A 12968-nucleotide genomic window follows, 5' to 3' on the forward strand; every position below is an offset into this window, starting at 1 on the left:
TTCATGGGTTTCAAAAACCCTAGGGTATTCAAGGGTGATTATCACTTGGGTGTTGATCAAGTTGTGTTCTTGATTTTACAATCAAGAGAGGTATTGAATCTCTACCCCTAATGCTATGGTGTTCTCTTTGGTTCTTGGATTTGTGGATATTTTCAATATGTTGATGCATGGGAGATTGTTTTAGGCGTGGGTGGGGGTTTATGGCGTGGGGGTATCTTATGGACGAGAAACGATCAATTAAAACGCCATTTATCTTTTAATAGTGTCATGTTTAATGAGACTTTTCAAACTTATCAGCGGGACTTGAACTTTTAGTTGTTTTAGAACTTTGCATGAAAACTGATATTTTCTTTTAAACTATTGGGCCAAACTTTCATTTTTTAGCAAGACCCCACCGGGATTTTATATTAAGTGGCTTTTCTCTCATAAACCTATGATTATGTGAATGTTTTACAAAACATTAGACTAGGGCGTTTTACATGTAAATATACAAGACACTAGAAAGTCTAGTATATACATGGAAACTCTAAAAACTCTAAATTCATGAAAATTTAAGAAACTAACCATAATAAATCATGTTTAATATTTGAATAAATAGTGTTTTCCCCCCTAAACTTTTAACACAACCAAATTGTTCCCCCTAAAATATACGGTCTATTAAAATTTTCCCCTAAACTATGGATACTATTAGATCATGCCCCATGTTACGATTTGTGTAAAAGAATTAACATTTTTACCCCCCCCCCCCCAAAAAAAAAAAAAAACTTTGACAACTACTAAATTGTGCCCCATTTAATTATAAAATTTAAAAATCTATTTAAAATTCTATAAGAGTAAAATTATTTAATATTCATTTTAAATACATTTAAGTTTAAAAATATTTTTTAAAAGAAAAACAAAATTGTTACAAATAAAAAAAAATATTTTCTTATTTTATTTTTTTTAATATATTTTTTAAATTACTTTCTATTCTTTTATTTTTTTCCCCAATGTTTTTAATTAATTAATTTTTATATATTTCTTTTAAAATCAGTACATTGAAATAGATTTTTAAATTTTTTATAATTAATAAAAGAGGCACAATTTCGTAGTTGTCATAGCTCGGAAGGCAAAAAATGATAATTATTTTATGCAAATCATAACACGGGCCACAATCTGATAATATCAATAGTTCAGGAGGAAATTTTAACCCACAGTATATGTAAATCCTATAATCGGCATTTTTATAGAAATATATTTTTCTTAAAAGATAAATTAGTTGTTTCCCTTTATTATAATTTTCGGAAATCCACTTTCCAATTTTGTGAATTTTGGATAATTATGAGCTTCCTTATTTAGCTTATATTGTCTCATTTTGTTTATAAAGGGAGGATTTATATTGCAAATATTTGGTACTTACCCAAAGTTGTTTCTGGTTTATTTGCTTATATATGTTCGTGCAGCTCAAGAATTACAAACAGGAAACTGGTTCCTTAATGCCATTAATTGTTGTTTCCTTTTTGAGCTTGTTTTTGATTCGACACAGGTCTGAGCTGTCCCCATCAATATCGTTTCTGTCGGATCAGCATCTTCTAGAAAAGGCAACTTTTCGTCAATCAAGAATATCTTCATTTATTCTTGCCTTTATTAGAAGAATTCTTTCTCACCCTTTATGAGCACGAAAAAGGACACTATAAATAGGGCTCTAAAGGCTGTGAGAAAAGTGAACTCTTTTGTGCATTATTCGTGAGCATTATTGTAATATTTGTGAGAGTTCCTCTTTGTATTCAAGATCATAAGTATTCACGTGATCTTGTAGAATTATGTGTGTTTATTTTGCAGTGTTGAGTTTATACCATGTTCATGAGTGAATACATATTATAATTTGAACACAATGTTTATAGTCTTCAGGAGAAGATTTTTACAAGCCTTGCGTCGGGAGGATGCAAGAACTCGCTGGCCATTGAAGGGAGTTCAAGTGGTGGAGCGTTTCAATCAAAATCAGATTAGTGAAGAGAATTACAACAAAGTTGCGGCAAATCTCAAGAGGGAGTCTTGTTTTGTTTAAGTCAATATTTTGTACTTGTGATTCTTTATTAATTGGTTTTATTCTCTGGGTATGGCCCCAAGGAGTAGGTTATCCGAATAGGTTTCTGAACCTTGTAAAAATTTGTTGTGTTCTTTATTCTTTTGCACTGTCTTTTTATTGTGTTCAGTTTCTGTCGTGACAAGCTCGGATTATGTCTCGACAGAACTGGAATCTGTGTAAGCAGTTTATTACCATGTCGCACTTTAATTAATTCAAATGGTTTAATTAATTTGGTAATTACTAAAAACGGAATTTCAATTGGTATCAAAGTGGGTCACTCATTTCTGAGTGTGATCTTGGTTTATTCCGTTTGTTGTTCTTGTTCTTGCAATGTCTTTTTTCACAGAAGGAGGCTCCATAACTCGTCCCCCTTTACTCAATGATTCGAACTATCCATATTGGAAAGTTAGAATGAGAGCCTTCATCAAATCTCAAGATGAAAAGGCTCGGAGAGCTGTTTTAAGTGGTTGGACCCCTCCAGCAGAAAGTGATGATGTAACTAAGGTAAAATCTGAACTCGATTGGACTGATGCTCAAGATAAACTGTCTAGGTACAATAATAAAGCATTACATGCTATTTTTAAATGTGTTGGTGAAGGTTACATTAAATTGATTTCTTCATGTGTTTCGGCCAAAGAAGCTTGGCAAATCCTTCAAACTCAATTTGAAGGAGCTGCTGATGTCAAGCATTCTAGGCTTGTTATACTCACTACAAAATTTGAAAATGAAACTCTCACTGAATTTTATGAGAAATTGTCCGATATTGCTAACGAATATTTTGCTCTTGGTGAAAAACTTGAAGAGAATGTTTTGGTTCGAAAAATTGTTAGAGTTCTTCCTGACAGGTTTCAGACGAAGCTAACTGCAATTGAAGAAGCAAAATATCTGGACAAAATAAAAGTAGAAGAATTGATGGGTTCACTTCAAACTTTTGAACTAAACCAACAAATTAGACAAAAAGGTAAGACAGAAGAAATCAAGGAGAAATCTATTGCCTGGAAATCTTCTAAAGAAAAGAAGGAAAGTTCGGATGATGAGATGGCTCTGTTGACAAAAAATTTCCAAAAATACATAAAGAAATTGGGAAACAAAAAGGCTATATCCAAAAGGTAATTTTTCTAAACCCTTTGAAACTAATAAAAAGGGTATTCAGTGTAGGGAATGTGAAGGATTTGGACACATTCAATCTGAGTGTGCAAATACCTTAAAGAAAAAGAAAGTCATGACACCCACGTGGAGTGATCAAGACTCTGAACAGAGTGATGAGGAGGAAAATAGTGTTGCCTTAACCTCTGTTCACAAAGGTATATTGTTCTCTTCAGTTAATTGCAAGGATGTGTTATACCTTAATAACTCTGTTCAGAATAATGAGAATTCTGACAATGATTCTGATGATTCTGACTTAGATGAGGAGTCATTGAAAGAGTCTTATAAAATAATGTATGATTAATGGCTGAAAGTGTGTTCTGAGAATCGTCTAATGGCTAACAATAATAAAAAAATTGTTGAAAAAATTGAAAAACTTAGGATGATTATTGATTCCAAAAATGATGAAATTAATTCTTTGAATAAAGAAATTGATTTTTTGCAAAAAGTTGTCAAAATGTTTAATCCTAGATCTGGAATATTGGATGATATTCTTTCTGTAGGAAAAAAGGTTGGTGATTACAGTGGATTAGGATCTAGTGGATCTGAGTCCTCAAGAAAAACGGTTTTTGTAAAATCTATGAATTATCCGTCTGTTGTGCCAACTAACCGTTTTGCAGGAACAAGTCACGCTGCTAAGAGCACAAAGTTGTCATCTGTTGCAACAGATCTACAACTAAGGAAAATTTCTCCAAAAAGAAACATTGAACAATTTGTACTAGTTTGTCATTTTTGTTGGATGAAAGGACACATAAGACCTAAGTGCTTTTCTCTGTTAAATTTGTTCAAAAAGAATTATGCTAAACACTTTGGTAGCATGAATCAATTCTTGACCAAAAGAAATTCAAAATAAAAAACAATATGGATCAAGAAAGTTAACTCTGTTTGCTTAGCTACCTTTACCTGTCATAAAATGCATGCATCTAGTTCATTGTACTTTGATAGCAGTTGTTCAAGACATATGACTGGTAATGTCAACATACTTACCAACTTCAAATCCTTGAAGTGTGGATTAGTAACATTTGGGGATGGAATGACAGGAAATATTTTAGGTAAAGGTACTCTAAACATCGAAGGGTTACCGAAACTGAAAAATGTGCTTCTTGTTGATGGGATGAAAGCCAACTTAATTAGCATAATTCAAATTTGTGACCAAGGTTTTCTTGTTAATTTTTCGCATGATGAGTGTAATATTTTAAATCAAAGTGGTGATATTATTCTCAAAGGTTCTCGTTCTTTGGATAATTGTTACACTCTCACACAAAAATTCACATGTCATGCATCTTCATCAAGTTTTAATATTACTGACATGTGGCATGAAAAACTTGGACATATAAATTTCAAGAACTTGAAAAAGATTGCTAATGAAAGTCTCATCCGTGGTATACCCAAGCTGGGTAAAGAATTGTTGGTAAGTGTGAATCATGTCAATTGGGAAAACAGTTGAAAATTTCCCATAAAGCATTATCCGATATTAATACTTCAAATGTGTTGGAATTATTGCATATGGATCTCATGGGTCCTATACAAGTTGAAAGTATTAATGGTAACAAATACATTTTGCTATGTGTGGATGATTTTTCTAGATTTACTTGGGTAGATTTCTTAAGAGAAAAATCAGATACGTTTGAAGCTTTTCAAACTCTATGTACAAGATTGAGAGTTGAAAAAAATTGTAACATTGGAAAGATTGTACGAATAAGGAGTGACCATGGTAAGGAGTTTGAAAATTCTGTTTATGATGAATATTGTAAATCTTTTGGAATTTTGCATGAATTTTCTGCTCCCAAAACCCCTGAACAAAATGGGGTAGTGTAACGGAAAAACCGTACCTTGCAGGAAATGGCCAGAGTTATGCTTAATAGCAAAAAACTCACAAAGAAATTGTGGGCAGAAGCAATTAATACAGCTTGTTACACAATTAATCGTGTTTTTCTGCATCTAGGTACAAATAAAACTCCTTATGAAATCTGGAAAGGTAGAAAACCCAATGTCAATTATTTTCATGTTTTTGGGTGTCTGTGTTATATTCTTAGAGATCGTGAGAATTTGGGCAAATTTGATGCCAAAAATGATATGGGAGTTTTTCTTGGTTATTCCACCAATAGTAGGGCTTATCGTGTCTATAACATGAGAACCCAAACTATTATGGAATCAACTAATGTGGTTATAGATGATTTAAAAGATATTTCTGAGTACTCCCATGAGAAGGAAATTGACAGGCTCATTGATGTTCAACATCACAAAGAAATGGCAGATCTGACAGCACAGCCTTCAGAGGGGACAACAGCCACTGCTGACGTATCAAACGCCGATTCTGTCGAAACAACAACTGGGCAAACAGAGAAGGAAAATCCAGTTACTTCCTCTGACTCCGTTCAAAAAGAACCATCAACCAGAGTAAAAAAGAATCACCCTTCTGACCTTATTTTGGGAAATCTTGAAGAGAGTATGGTCACTCGGAAGAGGTATGTAAATTTGGTTCAATTTCTTTGTTTTACTTCTACTTTGGAACCAAAAAATGTGAAGGAGGCCTTAAATGATGAATCATGGATCAATGCTATGCAAGAAGAGTTAGATCAATTCACAAGGAATGAGGTATGGATTCTTGTCCCTAGACCGAGTCATACCAATGTTATAGGTACAAAGTGGATATTTAAAAATAAAACTGATTAATTTGGGACCATAATAAGAAATAAAGCTAGACTAGTTACACAGGGGTACACTCAAGTTGAAGGAATTGATTTTGATGAGACATTTGCCCCTGTTGCAAGACTTGAATCCATAAGATTATTACTAGCTATTTCATGTGTTATTGGTTTTAAATTGTTCCAAATGGATGTAAAATCCGCCTTTTTAAATGGATTTTTGAATGAAGAAGCTTATGTGGAACAGCCTAAAGGGTTTGAGGATCCTTACAATCCTAATCATGTTTTTAAATTGCAAAAAGCTTTGTATGGGCTGAAACAAGCCCCACGGGCTTGGTATGAGAGACTAACTCATTTTTTGGTCTCAAAGGGGTACAAGAGAGGGGGAGTAGACAAAACACTTTTTATCAAAAATGTTGATCAAAATATTATGATAGCACAAATCTATGTTGATGATATAGTGTTTGGTTCTACTAATGATTCTCTAGTGCAGGAATTTGTGAAACAAATGCAGGAAGATTTTGAGATGAGCATGGTAGGAGAACACAATTTCTTCCTAGGACTTCAAGTGAAGCAGTCAGATGAAGGAATTTTCATTTCACAAAGAAAGTATGCAAGAAGTCTAGTGAAAAGATTTGGACTTGATGCATTTAAACCTGCTAAAACTCCAATGGGTACTACGATCAAATTATCTAAAGATGAAAATGGGAAGAAAGTTGATCCAACTCTTTACAGGAGTATGATTGGGAGTCTCCTTTACTTAACTGTAAGTCTCCCTGACATCAGTTACAGTGTTGGAGTGTGCGCTCGTTTCCAAGGGAACCCCATGGAGTCTCATGTGACTGCTGTAAAAAGAATTATTTGTTACATCAATAATACTCTTGATTTAGGCATTTGGTACTCCAAAGAAACAAATTCTAACCTTGTGTGTTATAGTGATGCAGATTGGGCAGGAAACACTGATGATCGCAAAAGTACAAGTGGTGGATGTTCTTACTTAGGAAACAATTTGGTCTCCTAGCATAGTAAAACACAAAACTCCATCTCCTTGTCAATAGCTGAAGCTAAGTACATTGCTGCTAGAAGCTGTTGTACTCAACTTTTGTGGATGAAACAAATGTTGGCAGACTATGGGTTTGATATTAAAACTTTAACCATTTTTTGTGATAATACAAGTGCTATTAATATCTCCAAAAATCATGTTCAGCACTCTCGCACCAAACATATTGACATTCGTTATCATTTTATTAGGGAACTTGTTGAAAACAAAACATTGATTTTAGAATATGTTGAGACTAACAAACAAATTGCAGATATTTTTACTAAAGCCTTAGACACGGTCAGATTTGATTCCCTCAGGAAATCCTTGGGGGTTTGTTTTATTTGAAATTGCCAATAAATTGATTATCTTGCCTTGCATATGTGTTTGCGTAAATCACTTGTCCTGTCTGGAAGAAATTTGATGAGCATATTTTTTGTATTTTAGAAAATGATCGTTATAAGTCCTATACTTTGTATGAGCATTCCTAATCCAGTTTCTTTTCCAAACTCCATTCTTGAAAAAAGAGCTACCTATACTGATGTGTGAAAGCCGACACTGAGTAAGTTGGTACCAGGTAATTAGCAATTATATTGGAGGATACTCTACTAGCGTAAATGGCTACCATCAGTATAAGAGTTATAGCCTCCATTATGGTTACAATTTGAAAAAGGCTAAAATCACCAAATATGGGTCGTGACCCTAGCTTTAAAAGGCCAAAAAGAAACACCAAATTGATTACACATGCACACACACATGCCTGTTGATTAGACTATGTAAGATGGTTGTAAGACTCATACATATAATGAATTGATTCAAATATGTTTTGTGATTGGTATATTTTTTGAATTATGGTCTCTTAGTATTTGAATTATAGCTCATTTCTCTAATTTGTAAAAAATATGGTTATCTTGTTTCTTCTGAACAGGAATTGGCAGTTACATGGACACATATGGTATGGCAATTTACACTCTATTTTCGGAAATTTTGTAATAAAATACAATACAAAAAAAAAATTGAAAAAAAAAATATCTGTTTTGTACCATGTATTAAATAAAAAAAAGGGCGTTTGAAAAAATTAATTGATGCAATTTATTTGTTTTATCTCAACATATTCTAAAAATATTAAAAAAGTTTCCAATTTTGAGGTGTGAAATAATTTGTTTTAAAAAGGAGATATTTTGGCATTTATCACTTAAAATCCGGTTACCCATTTTTGGTTACCCATTTTTTGAACTTGCCTCATTTGTGCACCGAATACTTTATATATTCGGTTCACTTTGGTTGTTTTATAATAAGGTTTTCTTGTTGAATCTCTCACATAACCGAAGTGTTTAGGGTTTCTTTCCTTGTGTGTTTCACTTGTTTCTCTCTAAGCAGCCATGAGGACTTGAGGCCGTGGTTTATCTTCCATGTCCGTGATGTCTCAGAAGGAGACACTTCCTGAATCAGTTCCCTCTGTCACTCCTCTAGTCCCAGCATCAATCCCTGCTGTCTCTCCTACTCTAGGCCGTTGACCTAAAACCACAGCAAGAAAGAAGGTTCTATCTCTTTCGCATCCTATATGATCTTCTGTTCTTGGAGCTTCTAGTAAAGGAGTTACGTTCCCCAACTTGGATGCTGAGCCAATCCTAGCTTCGGCGGTTTCACTCGCCTCTCCCGAAGGTCAAGTAAAAGCCAAACCGGCCATGGCAGCAAGTCATTCCAAATCAATTTCCACTGAAGCTGTGTCTGATCCATCTGATCATGACTCTGAATCCTCGCTATCTCCTAATGTGTTGACACCCAAGGCAAAAAGCAAACGTAAGACCAAAGCTGTTGGAACGAAGAAAGGGAAGAAGGCCAAAGTGGCTCAATCTAAAGGTACCAGCTCCATCTCTGATTCATCTTCTTTATCTCATTTTAAATTAAAGGCCAAAATAAACCCTTCCTCCTTGCACCTCATTGGAGGATGTCTCTCCCGAGACGGAAGACTATCAACCTGAGTTGGACCCTTCTTTGACCGAGCCAAATCCTGATGTTCCTCTTGATGATTTGGCTGAGGAGACTGAATCTGAAGAAGACCTATCTGAAGCCTCTCCTGTTGCATCTGACCCAAAAGGCACCACACCATTGGCATTTCCCGAATTGTCTTCCAAACTTGCTAAGAAAAAAGGTGCTCCTGTCCGTACCTCAGGTTCTTTCAAGGCCCATTCTCTTACATTTTGTTTTAATGATAATGAGAAGAACATGCAATTTTAAGACCATCATCATTTTATTAGTGAGAAAAATTTTCTTTTTGCTCCTCATCGTGTTTTTGGGGTATTACTTACTTTAGAGGAAAAAGGTTGGTTGCGATCCTTGTCTGGGTTCGATGGGTTTGTGCCTCAGGTTGTTAAAGAATTTTATGCAAATTTGAATGATGAGTTATTAGACCAATCTTCTCTTATGTTCCATAAAGTGTATGTTAGGGGACATTGGTATACATTTAGTCCGTCTAAAATTGCTAAGGCTCTCAATCTCGTTCCTGATGAGATTGATGATTCTATTGAGTTTGCAAAGGATCAAGTTTTGTCTGAATTGGTTGGTCAAGCTATGGTGTGGGAACCGAGCACCTCTCTTCGAGTCACATATTTCACTCATTATTATGGTGCTATTTTCAAATTCGCAATGTTTAATTGGATGCCTACCACTCACTCCTCCACCATCACTCAAGACATGGCCTTTCTATTGTTCAAAATTGGTACTGGAGTCGCCATAGATCATGCTGCTGTTATTTTTGACCAAATCATGTCTTTAAGTGGTGCCAAACGCAAGGGGCAACACTTGATGTTTCCACAAGTCATTTACAAACTTTTGAACTCTCAACGTCCTTTGAAGAAGTCCCATGAGACCTTGACTTCTACTTTGGTTGGTCCCACCTATACTTTCAAAGATGATCATGCTCCGTCCACAGCTCGAAAAGTCAAAGGAATTAATCTGGCTGGTGCTGGTTCTGGCAATGTTGTGACTGACACTCCTGCTGTCCCGACTGATCTTGCTTCTGTCCAGACAGGAATCACAAGTCTTTATGACCGATTCACTCTAATGGAGGAGACTCAGCGCCAAATTCTTGCTTCATTGGCCATTCTCAGTGCATCCAACTCTCCTGCCCCATGATGATCTCAGTATGTTTGATCTATTTTTATTTTACTTTTGTTAGTTGTAAAAGACCACTTAATGTGTCTTTCTTTTGGTTTCTTTTTCTTTGTTCTTTGGCATTTTCTTAGACAATGAGGGGGAGAAAGAGTAACTCTATCTTTTGGTACATCGATTATGTTGACTGACCCTATTGTTTCTTGTTGTTTCTTATTGGTTTTTGTTAACTATTTTTATCTTGTGCTTTGGTTATCTTTCACAGGGGGAGTCATTTTGTGACTGTTGTGATTTTATGCACTTACTTGTGTTTTGCAGGGATCTTTTAAAAATAGATATTCTTTGTCTATAAAATTGCCAAAGGGGAAGATTGTAAATCCTATAATCGGCATTTTTATAGAAATATCTTTTTCTTGAAAGATAAATTAGTTGTTTCCCTTTATTATAATTTTCGGAAATCCACTTTCCCATTTTGTGAATTTTGGATAATTATGAGCTTCCTTATTTAGCTTATATTGTCTCATTTTGTTTATAAAGGGAAGATTTATATTGCAAATATTCAGTACTTACCCAAAGTTGTTTCTGGTTTATTTGCTTATATATTTTGGTGCAGCTCAAGAATTACAAACAGGAAACTGGCTCCTTAATGTCATTAATTGTTGTTTCCTTTTTGAGCATGTTTTTGATCCGACACAGGTCTGAGCTCTCCCCACCAATATCGTTTCTGTCGGATCAGCATCTTCTAAAAAAGGCAACTTTTCATCAATCAAGAATATCTTCAATCATTCTTGTCTTTATTAGAAGAATTCTTTCTCAGCCTTTATGAGCACGAAAAAGGACTCTATAAATAGGGCTCTAAAGGTAGTGAGAAAAGTGAACTCTTTTGTGCATTATTCGTGAGCATTATTGTAATATTTGTGAGAGTTCCCCTTTGTATTCAAGATCATAAGTATTCACGTGATCTTGTAGAATTATGTGTGTTTAGTTTTTAGTGGTGAGTTTATACCATGTTCATGAGTGAATACACATTGTAATTTGAACACAACGTTTATAGTCTTCGGGAGAAGATTTTTACAAGTCTTGCGTTGGGAGGATGCAAGCACGCACTGGCCATTGAAAGGAGTTCAAGTGGTGGAGCGTTTCAATCAAAATCAGATTAGTGAAGAGAATTACAACAAAGTTGCGGCAAATCTCAAGAGAGAGTCTTGTTTTGTTTAATAAATCAATATTTTGTACTTGTGATTCTTTATTAATTGGTTTTATTCTCTGGGTGTGGCCCCAAGGAGTAGGTTATCCGAAAGAGTTTCTGAACCTTGTAAAAATTCGTTGTGTTCTTTATTGTTTTGCACTGTCTTTTTATTGTGTTCAATTTCTGTCGTGACAAGTTCGGATTCTGTCCCGACAGAACTGGAATCTGTGTAAACAGTTTATTACCATTCCGCACTTTAATTAATTCAAATGGTTTAATTAATTTGGTAATTACTAAAAACGGAATTTCAGTATATTTTAAGGAGCACAATCTAGTAGTGTCAAAAGTTTCGAGAGCAAAAATACTATTTATTCTTAATATTTGAACAGAATACTCAAATTTAGGGGGACAAAAACTTATACAAAAACAATATTTCATTAAATCTAGAGAGCTAGTGGCGCTCAAATATTAGTATAGAGCCAAAAGAGAGTTAGCCATTTTTGACCATGTACTGCTTTAAAGCACAACCACCACCAAATATCCACCCAAGTCCCAACCTCTTCCTCTATTTTATTTATTTTTTCTTTCCCTCGTTTTCCTATAAAATCAGCACCAGACCAAGATACCATGTCCGACAACACAAGTACTAAACAATACTCTACAATTTCAAAGTTCAAACACAGAACCCTAGCTAGCTACTTGAAGTGTCAAGACTTTGATCTTTGATTACACTCACAGACATTATTAATTTTATATAATGGCTGGATCCACTGTCGTGATGAAGCTAGTTTGCTTGTTTGTTGTGGCCATGGCGACGGCTGCACCACTAGCTGAGGCAGCCTTAACATGTGGACAAGTATCCACTGGGATCAGGCCATGCATAGACTACCTCAAGAAAGGTGGGGCTATACCGGATGCATGCTGTAATGGAATTAGGTCACTGAATAGCGCAGCCAAGACCACCGTTGACCGCAAGTCTGTCTGCAATTGTCTAAAGTCGGCCGCCGGTAGTATCAAAGGAATTAACCTCAGTCTCGCCGCTGCACTTCCCGGCAAGTGTGGCGTCAGCGTGCCTTACAAGATCAGCCCCTCTACCGATTGCAATAAGTAAGATTTTTAACTTTATGCTAAACGTTACGTGCATGAAGTCATCTTGTAAGGGCATCACATACACATATATATATATATATATATCTGACCCTTTAAAGTGTATTTTCATTAATTAATAAATGCCACACACACATATATACATATATGTATAAATTGAATCGGTAAGTGATTTTTATTATGATATTTTGTTGCAGTGTGCAGTGAGCTCCGATGGTGCTAGAGAACAAAATAAAGTGCGTGGATGTTTATATATATATATATCCATATATACGTACGTTTTTGTATAAACTCCTTCCTTATATGGAGTGTCGTTAATAAATTCTAATAACTATAATTTCATTCTCTTTTTGTCATGAGTAATAATAATGGAGTTCTTATTGACTCATTTATATTGATTCAATTAATATAGTATAATATTACCTTAAATTAGTATCTAGATTATATATATTTGGAATGAAATTACAAACAACCTTCCCCCTCGCCCCGTTTTTTTTTTTTTAACCAAACTGGGTCCAAACAAATAACAACCATATATGCAACAACAACCTTCTTAAGATTGAATTTCTTCAAGCGCTGGTACTCATGTGATTTCTTGGAAGGATTCTGAATATGTGAAGAGATTCTTCCTTCTCAATTTGACAAAGATGTGAAACT

The 12968-nt window shown here is 34.8% G+C and overlaps 1 protein-coding gene across 1 annotated transcript; it reads left to right on the forward strand.

Annotated features, from left to right (window-relative positions):
• Window positions 1-11839: 11839 nt before the first annotated feature.
• On the forward strand, window positions 11840-12657 carry LOC133790050 (non-specific lipid-transfer protein 1-like). The gene is made up of 2 exons (XM_062227645.1): window positions 11840-12311; window positions 12509-12657. Exons 1-2 carry the CDS (start codon window positions 11962-11964, stop codon window positions 12516-12518), a joined length of 360 nt encoding a protein of 119 aa, XP_062083629.1. The 5' UTR covers window positions 11840-11961; the 3' UTR covers window positions 12519-12657.
• The last annotated feature ends 311 nt before the right edge of the window (window positions 12658-12968 follow it).

The sequence above is a fragment of the Humulus lupulus genome, chromosome 7 (assembly GCF_963169125.1).
Source record: "Humulus lupulus chromosome 7, drHumLupu1.1, whole genome shotgun sequence".
Taxonomy (NCBI): domain Eukaryota; kingdom Viridiplantae; phylum Streptophyta; class Magnoliopsida; order Rosales; family Cannabaceae; genus Humulus; species Humulus lupulus.

Bases quoted from the DNA above. Each gene is read 5' to 3' on its own strand.
- LOC133790050 (XM_062227645.1), top strand. From the start codon at position 11,962: ATGGCTGGATCCACTGTCGTGATGAAGCTAGTTTGCTTGTTTGTTGTG.